This window comes from Cryptotermes secundus, unplaced genomic scaffold (genome assembly GCF_002891405.2).
Source record: "Cryptotermes secundus unplaced genomic scaffold, Csec_1.0 scaffold559, whole genome shotgun sequence".
Classification (NCBI taxonomy): Eukaryota; Metazoa; Arthropoda; class Insecta; order Blattodea; family Kalotermitidae; genus Cryptotermes; species Cryptotermes secundus.
Genome location: NW_019718620.1, coordinates 219,486 through 235,532, shown reverse-complemented (window position 1 = coordinate 235,532; position 16,047 = coordinate 219,486). Strand labels below are relative to the sequence as shown.

Here is a 16,047-nt window from a genome sequence, read left to right as displayed (position 1 = left end):
GGATCAGCAATGTCAATGTTGAACTAAAAGCCAGTCTTTCAGAGATCTCTTCGGTCTCTATCATCAGGACAGATGTGATAAATCACTATGCATTGCTGATATTTATACCAGTTTATCAAGTCAATGTCTCTTCCTATTGGTGTATTACCCATACGCAGTAAAAGTCTAGAGTCAAACTATTCACCATTTTGCTTAACCTGATGCCTGCTGTCAAACTTGGCTTGTATTTTGAAGTTGCTTGGTTCAAATTTCAGCCATGACACAGGCTAGCCTGAGGTTTTCTGTGGTTTTCCTCAGTCCCTCCAGACAAACACTGAGATAGTACCTTAAACAGGCCATTAATATATCCTTCCAAAACCTTTCCATTTCATCACCATCATTCTAATATTAGACACTACATAGTCAATACTGAAGACATTGTTAAATAACCCACAGAACGAAAAAAAAAAATCAATGCAAAAACTTTCAATAAAACAAAAAATAACTCCGTGGCTGTAGTCCACAAGTGAACTATACCGACCAAGTGACCACCCCTTGTTAGTGACAACTTTTGTGGCTATAAGGTGTTGTGTGGTCAGCACATCGAATCCCCATGGCTGTTAATTTCAGTTTTCAAGACTGGAGCTGCTATCTCCTTGAAATCCCTCCTCGATTATCCTCACGAGAATGAGTGGAACCCGTTCCAGACCCACTACTTCTCAGAAAATCTGGTAGCGCAGGGAATCGAACCCGGACCTCTGGATCTGTAGCCTGGAACTCTGACCACTAGACCACAGAGATGGTCAAAATATTTTCAACACAGAAAACAAATAAAAAGATCTGTCCAGCCATTTCACATCTGCAAAAAATACATTTCTAGCTTAGTAAAGAACTGTTAAGAACTACACTCAGAAAACTAATCAAAGCCCAGTACTGGATGTGATCCATAGTCAATTCCATCCATCTTTCCACCTTACAACCCATTTCTTTTAAGATCTTGTCATGTCAATGTCAATTCCTATCTTCCAAGTGACCACTTTCTAAGAGTTATTAAAACTCTACATTTATTTCTTGTGTTCCCCATCCAAGCCACCACATCACGGTCTCCTCGAACTCAATTTCCTAAAGTTCCAACTGATCAGCACAAACCTCAGAGCTCCTCATTATGCAATATCCCTCACTTCCCTAATACTTTCCTGGGCACTTCATTTTCAGACCTTTATAAATTATTATCCTTCCTCAAAGTAAGATAACACAAAGTGGCCTCCGTAATCTAGAGGTAACGTTCCCACCTCATGACTCGTGGTACGCGGGTTCAAATACCCGGCGGAGGTCGTCGAATTTTTAAGGGCGGAAAAATTCAGGGAACAAGTCCTCCGGGAGGGACTTTAAGCTGTGTGTCCCGTGTCGTAACTTTACGGCACGTAAAAGAACCTCATATCCCCAAAGGGGATCACTGAGCCACATTCCAGGACGTTTCCAGCCCAACAATTCTCTAAGGCCTCTGATAGATGGGGGAAGCATTATAGATACCGCTAAGCAAGTGGCCAAACTCACTTGCTCGGCGGGACTGATGGTAAGCACCAGTACCGGTAGGATATAGAGACTGGTAGAAATCATAGAGGGAAGCACAATGGACCAATACAGGTCTAAGTGCATGCGGAAACCCACCCTCTCTAACTAACTAACTAACTAACTAACTAAGATAACACAAACTGAAATTGATACATAATTATAAATATTTATATTTGAACATTTCAATTTAATACCTCAAATATCCATAATTTAGTTTAAGAATTATCCTCAATTATGAACAAGAACGTTAGAGACTTGTATTGAGATACAAATGACTTTAAGAGGGGTTACCAACCTAGCAGTAACTTAGTGAAAGATGAGAATGGTGATCTGCTTATAGATTTCCATACCATTTTCAATAGGTGGAGGAACTACTTCTCTCAGTTATTGAATGTACATAGGGTCAGTGATGTTAGGCAGATAGAAATACATACAGCTGAGCTGTTAGTACCTAGTTCTAGCCCTTTTCAAGCTGAAATTGCTATTCCAAAATTGAAACGGTATAAATTGCCAGGTAATGATCAAATTCCAGCAGAACTTATTCAAGCAGCAGACGAAATATTACGTTCTAAGATCCACAATCTAATTACTTCTATTTGGCATAAGGAAAAATTGCCTGATCAGTGGAAGGAGTCTATTATTGTACCAGTTCACAAGAAGTGTGATAAAAATGACTGTAGCATTATCGGGGGATATCATTGCTATCAACTTCATACAAAATTTTATCCAATATTCTTCTCTCAAGGTTAAGTCCATATATAGATGAAATTACTGGGGATCATCAGTGTGGGTTTTGACGTAACAGACCAACTACTCATCTGGTCTTTTGCATTTGTCAGATACTGGAGAAAAAATGGGAGTACAATGAGACAGTACATCAGCTATTCATAGACTTCAAGAAAGCCTGTGATTCAGTTAGGAGGGAAGTATTGTACAATATTCTGATGGAAATACTATATAATGTGAGTATCCAGGAGCTGGGATAGCATGGTCAGTATAGTGACTGGCTATGGGCTGAACGACCAAGGGGTCAGAGTTAGAGTCACAGTAGGGTCAAGAATTTTCTCTTCTGCATGTTCTCCACACTGGCTCTCGGGCCACCCAGCCTCCTACCCAATGTGTACCAGGGACTCTTTCCCTTGGGGTAAAGCATCCAGGGCGTGAAGCTGACCACTCACCTGCAACTAGTGCCAAGGTCAAGAAAATGTGGATCTATACACATCCACTCCTCCATATGCCTTCATGGCATAGTGCTAAATAGTTGAGCACAGCAACAATTTTACCTTTATCAGAACATGGAACAAGCACTTGTCATTTAGCGACCTCCTGATAGGCAACAACTTTGATGCAATGATATTCAACACCAATATTATTATAAGAACCTCAAATCACAGGAATTGTTGCAGACATTTCAGAAGAGAGCCCAGTGGTTTTACAATTTATTTTAATCAAACTCACCATTGTACAAAGAACCACCTTCCGCATATTCCATCACAAGGCACACTGGGTTTTTCGTGCAAGCACCATACAACTTCACTATGTTTGGGTGGCTCACTCTTGATAGTTGACGAACTTCCACTGCAAATGCCTTTTTCTCTGCTTCTGAGTCAATGTCCTTAACAGCAACATAAGTCTCTCGCCACCTTCCTCTCCAAACAACACCAAACGAGCCTTTCCCAACAACCTGAGAAAATAAATAAACTTCAGGTAAAGTTTCGAAGAAACGGTACAAACTGTGCACAGAAGGTTAAATTTGTCTGAGTTTCGCAAATATATAATCTACCTGAAACGACGTTAGAAACTAAAAAGCAAACACCAAACCCACTATCACACAGCGTGTTGGAAACGTAAAGCTAATAACAAAATCATTAACCACTGTTCTATATAATGTTTGAAAAAACTTCCAATACATGTTCCTGAAATTTGTTGCGGTAACACAAACCTCTAACTTTTCAATTTCGGTATAGTCTATTTCTTCGACAAAGTGCTGAGGTTGGACAGTTCCTTCCTTCCACGCCATGTGTTACTTTCACCATCACATATTTTTTACGTTGTAAAATTTATGTATACTGTATAAATAAATTAATTTATTATTATTTATTAAACCTAACACAAGACGCCATCTTCGTTCACGGCCTACTCTATTTTGCATTCAGAACTCAATCTGTTATCTGTTCACTACATAAATTGATCGGTGGTTGCATTCGGTTTATGGCTACCTGATATTAGGGAAATGTGCTGTGGAGAGATGGCAGCACTAAAGTACGGAGAAACAAAAGCAATTGTGACTACGAAAGATTACGAATGTTGTAACAAAATAAATATATATATATTTTATTGCAAATGCTTGTTCACGTTTCCTATTCGCTTAGATGTTTCTAGCAATCCCGCAATATATCAATGAATCGGAGGAACCGAATCTAGGAGTTTTTAAAGAATTTTCGACAATATTGAACCTTTTTCGAAAAACAAAGTTTCTGAAATTCACCCAAATTTTGAGATTTCGGAAAATCGAATGCTTCTGGAACTTAAAACACCTTATTTTTCCACAAAGTTCGAAAATGTGATTATCTCGGAAGAAAATTCTAGGGTATCAACCATTTATAAACTCTTCGAAATGAGAGGGCCCAATTTCGTGTTCTGATTAATGGTAGGTATGATGTGTCGGTATAATCCAAATTAATGCACCCCAATTTAACTTAATGCTATCGAACGCAACTGATCCAGTAGAAGGAATATATGGATGCATATTGCTGTTCCCCCCATACTGAATATAAACTCACCTAACACTGCTGCGTAGCACCAAATATTGACCCAATGGGGAATAATATGCAGAGTTAAGGCCGCGCATAGTCCCTGACTTCCCACCGTGGCGGCCTGGGTTCAATACCGGGTCTTGTCAAGTGGGATTTGTGGTGGTCAAAATGGCGCTGGGACAGGTTTTCTCAGAGTACTTCGGGTTCCCCTGCCCATCTTCATTCCACAAATTGCTCCACAATCACCCCTACCTATCATAAATGGCCCCAGTGCAAGGGACTTAGTCCCAACCCACTAGCAATAAAAAAATATATGCAGAGTTGGATTTTCAAACCTAGCCTGGCTTGACACTGCTCAATCTCGCAGAGTGCTGCACCAATGAAGAGAGAGCAACGCAGTTCGACACACAGTAGTGTGCTGCTCAAAGTTCATCGCTATAATTGCATCCCCCAACTTGCTAGTTTGCAAGTTCATGTATGTTTATTACCGAATGTAATACATTCAAAATGATGGCTTTGTGATGGACTTCAGTGGCACAGTTTTCATAGTCCCATGAAAATCAAGCCTAAAATTAAACTTCAGCTCATCACAGTTTAATACACCCATGTATTTATTTCAAACTATAGCATCACTGCATTGCTATACCCATGTTTTATAAACTCCCTTCTATAAATCAAGATTCTTTTCTACAAAAATGATGAGGACAAATTGTTCTCTCCCCCGTGAATCAAAGCTGTGAATCTAAAGTCTCCATGAATATATATGGAATTGCCGCAGATTGTCCATATGATAAAACATTTCACAAGCCTGATCTCCCACAGACTTTGTACAGGTCAATAACAGCTTTAAGAAAATGCTGTGATCAGCTTATTTACCTCGTGCCTCACATCCATTGGTTAAGAACGTGACAACCCCCAAAGGATACATGTATCAAACACAAGCAGAAAGAATGAAATCATGAAAATTATTGAAAAAAATAAACAAAATAAATTGAAACCCTGAACTGTGACCACAAAGCTTTTCATTTCATTTCTTGGCACTGATCAGCTGTTTTCTGCTACTTGTCTCTACGTGATATGTTCAACACTCAAAAGTTTAAATTCCTTCATGGAGAGATGCAAGAATGGACAATGCAATTTGCAGCATGGTCTGGCAGGAATTCAGATCTGGCAATTTGGGAAGTCAGTGCAGTATATATGTATATATTTGGTGGCGCAAAAAATATTTAAAAATGGTAATGAACAGTTCTATCAATTTTAATAACACTCATAAGATGTGTAGAAGATATTGAAGTAAGTGCACAAAATGAATCTTATACTGTTTAAGTTCATTCCAAATATGATAATTCACTGGTTTTAACTTTGAGAATGTTACCTACTGTGTGGAATTGTCAAATTCAACTGTACCATCCACTCTTTAATAGGGTAGGTAATATAAAAAAATTTTTAACACACAAAATGTACAACATCTTTGTGTGTAAAGAATCATCCAAAATTAATACATCTTTTTACATACATAGTTAGGTGTGTTCTACACTATTTATGAGTTTCATACTAATCCAGAGCTGATTTTCTACTTTACCCCCCAATACACAATTCAGTATTTACTGTTTTGTGGTTCTTCATGTATAAGACTGATAAGAGACAAGAATGGAATGATGTGTTGAATCTGCAGTGCCTGAAGAGTACTTCAAGACTGCATCTCAGCATATAGGATGGAATACCAAGAATTATAATGCAATATTAGAATTTTATTAAAGGACAAATTTAAGTTGAAAATGATATGAATAAGAACACAATGAGAAGAATGTCCTGAAACTGTCTGCAACTGTTTTCTCCCACATACCATTACTTCCAAACTTAACAATAGCAATATTCTTCACACTCAACACATGCTAAATACTTTCTGCAGCTGACAGTTCCTCAAAATTAGTTCATTTTAGGGGGGGGGGCAGATACATAGCACAAAATACAGAACTCATTAAGATCTATTACTTTTATTTTAAAAATTATCTGATTTTTATAGAAATATAAGGGAAATTGCCACTGCAGTGTAGTATCTCTACTACTGATCAGATTTTTCAACTACAGAATTTGCCAAGAAAATTGGGTTACACCGATACAACAAAAGCTGGTTGATTTCTGATTATACTTTCAACTTTATCGTCAACAATAAGACTAAACCAGAACTGTGAGGGATGCAGTAATGGGGCAATTTAAAGCAGTGCATAACAATAAACCTTGTAATTTACACACATTATCTTCTACTGCTAAAAAAGTGAAATCCAGGGAGTTAAAATGGGCCGGATATGTAGATCAAATAGGAAAAAGAAAAGTGACAATTCTTTTTGGAAAAAGACGTTGGAAGGCAGTCATACAAACATCTGAGAAAAAGATGCAAGAAAAAATCAAGGCTGGATCTTCAAGAGATAGTTGTGAGGTTGGGAGCTGAGTGATGCTTACTAAGGTTTGTATCCAATGACTTTTGTATCAGCAGTGTTGAACCTTTGAGATCTCATAAGTAGTTATTATCTGCAATATTTTTACTACTACCAGGTACTTTATGGTGGGCACACTGAACATTCATAAAGAGCCACAAATGTACATAATGGTATCCCATCAACAGTTAGGGAAGCAGAGTCTGTTAGTTATGGGATGCAGTATATAATACTATGAGGTGAGGTTTTAAGTGAACAAGTATATGGAAAATTCTTTGAAAAAATAACAAAGGCCTCACCTGAATAAAGAAGACATCCAAATGCTTAAAAGAACATTTGGCACACTTAATAATCTTTTCATAAAATTCCCACCAATATGGATGCCTAACATAAGGATGTTTTTAACTTAACCTTAAATATTTGTTTTCAATTCTGATACATTTTACAAGTCATCATCTGCAAACCTGCACAATTTTATGAAACCAAATTCCAAATTTCTCATAACAGCTCTTCAGTTTACCAGTAAAAATTCAGAAAGCAAATATCCCTCTTATGATGAATCCATGTTATTCTCCAAGGGTCATTTTCCTTTTCTGGAAAACATAACAAAAATGTTTAGTTCTTCATTATGTCAGAGTTAGTTTTAATTTGTCCAGTGCAGTACACTGATTGTAGAATAAATGATAAAAAGTAATTTTTCATTATGAAGTGCACTGTCTGCTTTAAAAAGGAACATAACATACTCACCATCAAACACAAAACTGTACCTCACTTCTCAAACGAACTTTCTCACATTTAATGGAAGTTAATCAAACAACCACAACTTACAACATCCTCTGGCTGTTACAAGATGTACACTCTTATCAGACAATAAAATAAATTATGAATTATGAAAATGACATGGACCAATGACATGTGTAACTGTTCATACTCCAGATTCATATCCAGGAGGCCTTGTGACTGAATCTCACAACAGAGACTAGATATCCTGATGTTTCCTGTGGCTTTCTTCAATCCTTCAAGGCAACTGAATGGATATATCAAACTATTACCTGAATTTCTGAAAATAATAATATCAACAAGAGTAATACTGAGAACTGCAAAATTAAGAATAGTTCTAACTTAGAATGTTAATTCAGGTACTACTTTACTTCATACTGCTTCCTGCATTGTCCCTTTCATTATTCATAATCATTCAGTACAACATTAACATCGCAGCTGCCAAATAGTGTTAAATAAAACAACAATCATAATGTTACATAACTACGCACCAAGAGATATATTTATAAAAATAAGGCTTATATAGGTGTGAAGATATGACCTGGATTCAGTTGGCTCAGGAGAGGATCCAGTTGTGGACCTATCTGATGATGGTGATGAATACTGAAGTTCCATAACCAGAAATTCCTTAAACAACTTGATTGACTACCGACTGCTTAAGGAAGATCCTGTAGGATTGCAAGAGTAAGGGAGAAATGAGCATTACAACATTCCAAACTTTCCACAAAATAACTGGGAGTCTTAAGCATCAACTGGAACAGCTGAAGATATGAGACATATCCAACAGATTATACACAATAGTAAAAATGCTTCTGTAACTAAGCATCATGACACGAAAGCATACTGATGAAGCAGGGGCAAAGATCAACACACTCTGCACCTTGGCAATAGGTATGTGAGGGTCAAATTCACATTCTGACTGCTTTATCTCTCTGCGATGGACTCTGCATGGTTTGGACAGGGAACTGGGTGGGTCCCATATGTATTCTATGGCAATGAAGAGGGACAACCCAGCAGACTTACAGTGATTTGAAGGCTGGCAATCTAGCCCATAGGCAGTCACTCTACTGACTGGGCTATTAATGGCCCATGCATATGCAGCTTATCATTTTAAAGGACATGCAAAATCCTGAAAAGGAATGGATACCAATCAAGTGGATGGGAATAGAATTTATTAATACTGCACACCTATGCCCATAGCAAGGAATAGTGGTATTAAAAAAAGATGGAACTTTGTTGGTATAATTCATGGAACCCAATAAACTAAGAAAACGTTTAATATACCAGAGACATGGGGGACAAAAATGTTTATCATATCCAATAAGCAATCTACTAACCAAGTTCCACTGTAAAAGGTAGAGATATAATTTTTATTATAAACGTTTATTTTCACAATTCATTGTAACACCGTTCTATAAAAGTAATTCTCTAATCCTCATCATGTTCCTGAAGTTTAAATAACTTCTTACAATAGCATCTCATAATAAAAATGCCTTTATGTATGCGTGTGTGTATATCCATGTGTTAAATATTGATTAATGGCAACAAAACAGCCTGATAAAAAACAAGACTAGAATACAGCATACAAAGAGTTTCTGTATGCCATGATTTTGCTAACTACCATCAGACATTTATAAAATAATCCACTAAGCGGACAGTCTTCAGTCTTACACTTTCTTTTCAACTGGGTTTGAACAGGGAAATATTCCCTGCTCTATAAGGCACCGTACTTAGTGACTTCTACAGTTTAGAACTGTATGCGGTACTTACCAGTGCTTGCCACAGACCTGGCACTACTGCTGTCAGCAGAACTCGGTTTATTATCCCTTGTAAGGGAAGAACCCCTCCTGGTACGAGGACCAGGAATCAGCCTTAATTTTGAGTCATCTCCTCCAGCCTTTGCTCCATTCGTGGCTCCTCCCTGGCCTACCCTTGTTGTACTACTAGCCTTTCCAATGGAACGGCTTTCACCATCACTCAGACGCCCATACTCGCCTAACTTCCTTGGAGGTGGGATGTGGGAACGTGCTGGTGATTCCCGGCCCTTTGGTCCAGTTGCATCTGATCCTTCACATGACATGCCAGGTGTCTTCCTACCTTCACCATCACTGAGTCGGCCATATTCCCCTAATCGACGATCCTTGCTGCTTCCTGCAGGTTTATGTGCTCGCCGGGGTCGTGGCAAGGAACTAGGAGGAAGGCTACCTGACCGGTTACGATTATTTGTGGGGCCTCCTCCCAAACATGATTCTTGCATCCGTTGCTGCTGTGAACTGCGGCCTTGCTTCTCCAAGAGTAGAATTTCCTCAGGTCGTCCCTGTTCATAACGATTAGGTACTAAACCTTGCAGGAAACCAGGTTCAAATAAATGATGATGAGGTGATGCACCCCTTACACCCGCCAGTAATGGCTTGGGTAGTTTTCCTTTTCGCGGCGTAGTGCTTGTATTAGAGAATCCTGGAAAACAGCAAAGACCCCGCTGAAAAGGAAGAAAGAAAGAGAAACGAGAGTTGGGACAGTCCAGGAATCATGATGAGTGGTTAGGGTTAGTGGCACACCACACTGCATGCGCCGGCCAGGCAGGTTATGAAAGGGAGAGCTGTGCACATTCTGTTCCTAAATCAAGAAGCAAGAATACACAACACAGAGCTTATTTCTGTTCATATATATTCCATTGCACTGGATGTTGCTAATATCAGAAATGAAAGATTCAAATTATATTTCCGTGCCTCAACAGAAACTATTCACATGCAGAACGAGTTCAGTATTCAAGATTTGTGGTTTTCACAGCAGTGAAGACTCAAAGTGTGGTTTTCTGAGTTATGACATCCTGTAGTCTGATACCCACCTACCAGACTACATGGTCTCATAATGCAAAAGACCACAGTGAATCCAGTAGTTATTCATGGAACACCTTTCCTCTAAAATCTAGGAGAAAATAATCCTTTTCTATCATAGGTCGATATGCAATCCACAGACTTAATATGCTTCAGCAAGCAGATGTGAAATATCACTAACACTTTTTCCAACAAGCATACAACCTGGCTGAAGAAGTTCTTAATATCTGATGTGACTATAGGGAATTAAATGGATAACTGCTTTTCTTTGATCAGTGACATTAAATATAAGTGAGCCGCACATTTAAGATTTCTTCTCTTAACACACAAAAAGGACTTACAGATGCTCCTGCATTTTAACTCATTTACCAACTAAATTAATTCTGTTATTTTATGCAATACTGAAATTAATCAATCAAATTTCATACCATCAAGTTTCCCCTCCTGAACTCAAGTTATGAGCTTTAAACACTTGCAGCAAATGGGGAAGTTGTATGCAAATAAACATAAAAAATTAAGTTAAAGCTGAACAGTACAGCATGACATACCAAATTCTGACAAAACTTTGTTTGAATACAGGACTACTTTTAAATTACTCAAGAGAAGAAGGGTATGGGTTTTCTCAACAGAAGCAGAAATGAGAATGATGAAACATGAGCAAATACTTTCACTACAATTAATTAATTTTGGCCAGATGTCTCAATTCTGTATCAAGATTATCACTTCTTTTCATTTCTATTCCCATAAAATACAATTCATGTGAAAAATTTCCTGTGTACATTTTTCCTGAAATTCCCAAAACATTACGATATTTTACAACTTATAAATGCCAAACATTCTAACATGCACAGCCCAAATTAGGACAAGGTATTATACACAAAAAAAAAATATATATATAACAAGAAACAAACGCCAAATAAAATAGTGCATTTGCTCAAACAATAAACAATTATGTGAACAGTTCCAGGGCAGTACGACAATCCATTAAAATCATGCATATATTCTACCATGCCATACAGATTTACTGGTGCCCCTGTATGATGTACTATACCCACTTAACTGTGTGGCTGAAAACTAGAGGGTCAAACCCAACAGAGCAATTTATTTGTATGAAACAGTTCTGTACTTACAGTATAACTCTAAGACTTTAATAATGATAATACAACTATCACAGTTTTGCTGGCATTCAAATATACATGATCCTACTCATTTTGACCAATAAGTCACATTCTTGGTGGATTTTTTGTCATAAATGCTGCATAAGACAATCACCTAGCCACAAATCCATGTATTAAAAGTACGAAAGTTTCTAAATGTACAAAATGTTTCAAAATGGTAACAGTTCTCATATATGGTGTCCTTAACGTCTAACCCTTCTGCTTGTTATGCCACAACATTCCACTGTAGTCCAATGATCATATAATGGGTATGACATACCATCATGTACTCTGATTTCAAGTATAGCTCCCAAGTACAATAAGCTAGACTGCTGGAACTTCTACTGCTGTGACAGTTGAAATATTTTTGTCTAGATGATGGCATTATGCAAGAGACATATAGCATAACACCTGCCACCTATCCAATTTTTTTCCACTGCATGTGCAAAGGAGGCAGATTGTGAACACTGGCTGGGCAACATGATGCACATACAATATAACATTTACAGTTACATGGCCTGGGGGGAAAATTACCCAGGGTAGGTTACAACAAAGCAGATAAACTCCCCACCCAAGAGGTTAAACCTACCAATCCTAAAAACTAACTCTCCAACAATTCAAAATCACTAAAATTCATGCCCAGAATTTACCTCATACAGTAAACTTTTATAACAACCAATTTTCCTAAGTTTCGTGTTAATATTGTCTTCCCACTTATGTCTCAGCTGAAATAAGTCATGGCTGACTTATTCCAAATCCTTAGTCATCCTTAATAGTTATCTTCCTACTTATTCAACATATAAAATCTGCAGCTGAAATATCATCTCTCAGTAATGTAAAGTTGTCCCTGTGCTGATTAATTAATTACGAGTATTACATCATGAAGGCATACGGGAAAGTGGATGTATAGCTCCATCATTCCTGACCTCAGCACTAGGTGGAGGTCAGTAACCAGCTTCACACTCTGGCAGTTTTACACCTGGGTAAAGATACACAGGCATGATAGGCCAGGTGGGTCCCATGGCCAGTCTGGATGTTGTGGAGAGGAGAAAATTCTGTTGCCCCTGATGGGAATCAAGTCCGGCCATGCAGCCCATAGCCCATCACTATACCAACTGACCTATATGTCGGCCTGTCTGTCTCAGTCTCCCAAGTTAAGTACATTCCAAGATGTTTCCCCACCAAACTTTCTGAATAAATTTGTTCCCTCATCCCCACAGGCACCCAGAGATTATATAACAATGCTTTCAGTAACAAGAAGCTATACTGTCAAATGACGAGATGGCTGATGAATCAGAAAGAATTTGGAAGAAAGAATCTGTCAGATACTCAGGGTACTATCCCAGCATCCACTGGAGGGAATAAGGAAACCCACAAAAAAAGAAAAACTCCCACAATACATCTGGTATTCCAGTCCATAAAAGTAAAAAGTAAAGTAAAGCTATCCTTGTACCAGGTCGTGAAGACCCATAGGTTTGTGAGACGTTGAGGGTCCCACATTTTCTAGACATTCAGCTCAAAGATGGAAGGTTGTCAGCCTTATGTGCTGGCCGCCCTTTACTCACCAGGAAAGCTATTTAATTAATTCCTGGTACTCATTTCTGTTAGAGGCTGAGTCAACCCCAGGGCAACAGTGCGGCTGGAAGAATTAGGTCAATTGAAAAAAATCCTATGACTTCATTGGGAATTGAACCCGTGACCTTCCGGCTTGTAGCACAGTGCCTCAACCAACTCCAGTCCATAAAAGTAAAAAGTAAAGTAAAGCCATCCTTGTACCAGGTCGTGAAGGCCCATAGGGTTGCGAGACGTTGAGGGTCCCACATTATCTAGATATTCAGCTCAAAGAGGGCATTAAGGTTGTCAGCCTTACGTGCCGGCCGCCCTTTACTCACCAGGAAAGTTATTTAACTATTTCCTGGTACTCATTTCTGTTAGAGGCTGAGTCAACCCCAGGGCCACAGTGCGGCTGGAAGGATTAGGTCAACTGAAAAAAAAATCCTATGACTTCATCAGGAATTGAACCCGCGACCTTCCGGCTCGTAGCACAGTGCCTCAACCAACTACACTACCGCAGCCCATAAGTGAATTTAAGTGCAAAGAACATATCAGTTTACCAACCATAATCTGAAATTGTTAAATTATACCTCATAATAGCAACTACTGTGTGGGAATTCAAATCATGGGTATTTACTTCATATAGGTCATCATTAAATAATTCTTTAGAACTTCTACTGTTAGATTAAATATCCTAATTATAATTTTGTCAATAAGAGAACCTTGCATTCTAAGTATGTAGTTTCACCAATATGCAGCCTCAAACATGCAGAAGTATGAATGGCAATCCCATTTCAATATAGATGAAAAACAAATTCACCTGACTGAAGGCTCCTACCTTACTGAGAAGCTGGGAGTCAAGCTGAGAGTCCAGCTCTTTCAGTTGATCATCCAAAGACTTCTTTGTGTCATCAAAACTCTTATTAGTGGTACTGCCATACTTGCGTGCACTGTAGCTGGTGCCCAAAGGATGGTGGTATGCTCCGGAGTCACTACTAGCATATGAACTGATGCCTGTACTGCAGCTACTAGTTAGCACACTGCTCACTGTAGAGAATACACCGGTTGTTGATACAGGATCTACAACACACAACTCTGAATATTAACAGTATTCTGGTCAGCAGGGGACTTCAACACTCAAATGAAGGTCACAAGATGAGGCAGTTTCTCAAATTAAATGCTCTTAAATTGAACTTTACAGTAAGAGACACAATGAGAAATCAGCATCAAACTACTTAAGCAGTGAACAAGAAGTATTAACATACATGTTCAGTGTTGGTTCTTTCCCAGTATAAAAATATCTTTCCTGCAGGATACAATAAACACTGACTGAAATTTCTTCCTTTTTGGCACATACAAAGAAAAATGGCCATTAATACTGTCACACCCATCTGACAATTTGTTCATCACGTAACCAAAAAATTGTGTTTAAGCATCCTGATGCACTGATGTATCACTTTACACATTCACTTCGTCTTTAATGCAACTATGTGTACAATCTTTCCTTAATTTAAAATAACATTACAATCACAAACTGCTACATATTTCAGCCTTACTTGGCCATCCTCAATTGTTTACTTGTTCAACCCACTACACTACATTAGTTCTTAAAAATCCAATGTTATTACATTTTCATCATTTATATTAGAATAAGGGGCTATGCTATAAGCCAGAAGGTCGCGTGTTCAAGTCCCAATGAGATCATTGGAATTTTTTAATTGACCTAATCCTTCCTGCCACCCTGGAGTTGACTCAGCCTCTAACAGAAATGAGAAATGAGTAATGAATTAATTAATTTTCCTGGGGAGTAAAGTGCAGCCAGCGCATAAGGCTCACAACCTTACCACCATCTTTAAGCCAACTGTCTAGAAAATGTGGGACCCTCAATGTCTCACAACCCTATGGGCCTTCACGGCCTCTTACAGGAATTAAGGGGGGATGTGTGATGAAAATAATGGGTCCTAGATCAGATTGGATTTATTAGCAATTCAGTTAAAATTTCCCTTAATCACAATTACTACCGTGCTATCATTGATTTACACACCTTCCAGTCCACCATTGCACACACACACTAGGATTCTCCATCACTAGTCATCTCCTGGCAACGGAACTCAACACAGAATCCAGCACTTCAGATCACTATGAAGTCATCTTGCATTTCTTGTTCAATCAGCCTGGAACCTCAGCACTCAACTAAAAGCTACCCTGGACTCTTCTGAGCTGCAAGCGGATTTGTGTTACACAGCCACAGCACTGACAAAGCAGAAAACACAGCTCCACTGCTGTGTAGCGCAGACAACACAGAAAACACAAGTCACGTGATACCTAAGCACTGCTGAGATGTGACGTCATTGTGCCTGTGCGGAAGTGTGTTTACAGAGCCTTTGCCTAGAAGCGGGTTGCATAACACCACTGTTCCATTGTTACATACATGTATTACCTATAAATGGCTGTTTCTGTGGTCCAACCTTTCTTGTATGGATCAAATATGACACACTGTTCCCTCCTTTAGGCTGTTCATCCCGAATAACTTAAAGAGTGTATCACCTTTCCTTCCTTTCTGTGACCTGCGCTTTCAATGTCTTCCTGCAAGTTGTTCTTTCCTTTTTTTCGTTATGTCCATTCTCTGAGTGCTCCCACTGCTCCCTCCTTAAGGCCAATCGCCCTGAGCGGCTCACTGCTAATGTGCTAGTAGATCCAGATGTATCACCATCATCCAAAAGGTTCTCTTTATTTTTTCCTCTTGCCTATAGTGTTCAATAACCCCTGGAGTGGCCAGCGCTCCCACATATCCAGCTCTTCTTATGCTAACACTGCTAGTAGGTTTTTCTTCCATTCTGAAAGGGGTCAACCCATCCACAATGCCCAGTCCTTCATTTTTCGCTCTGCAGGGGGCTGACCCCTCCACGTGGTCCAGTTCCTCATTTTCCACAACCCACTGGACATCCCGGTTGCTCGCTTCATGAACTCC

At 38.8% G+C, this 16,047-nt stretch overlaps 2 protein-coding genes across 4 annotated transcripts in view; both read right to left on the bottom strand.

Annotated features, from left to right (window-relative positions):
* LOC111862208 (mitogen-activated protein kinase kinase kinase 7) overlaps window positions 1-3,722 on the bottom strand; it is a 60,744-nt gene extending 57,022 nt beyond the window's left edge. Inside the window, exons 1-2 of one of the 2 annotated variants that reach the window (XM_023847427.2) lie at window positions 3,497-3,722; window positions 3,013-3,238 (exon numbers count right to left, since the gene is read on the bottom strand). In XM_023847427.2, coding sequence (XP_023703195.1) covers window positions 3,013-3,238; window positions 3,497-3,574 — 304 coding nt within the window. In that variant the 5' untranslated portion in view covers window positions 3,575-3,722. The remainder of the gene's footprint in view (window positions 1-3,012; window positions 3,239-3,496) is intronic. The other variant, XM_023847421.2, reaches the window with a different exon arrangement.
* A 3,640-nt stretch (window positions 3,723-7,362) lies between these two features.
* Window positions 7,363-16,047, bottom strand: part of LOC111862192 — a 42,771-nt gene continuing 34,086 nt past the window's right edge. Inside the window, exons 12-14 of one of the 2 annotated variants that reach the window (XM_033750668.1) lie at window positions 13,915-14,156; window positions 9,299-10,007; window positions 7,363-8,196 (exon numbers count right to left, since the gene is read on the bottom strand). In XM_033750668.1, coding sequence (XP_033606559.1) covers window positions 8,174-8,196; window positions 9,299-10,007; window positions 13,915-14,156 — 974 coding nt within the window. In that variant the 3' untranslated portion in view covers window positions 7,363-8,173. Of the gene's footprint in view, window positions 8,197-8,872; window positions 10,008-13,914; window positions 14,157-16,047 lie in introns of those variants that run through there. The other variant, XM_023847389.2, reaches the window with a different exon arrangement.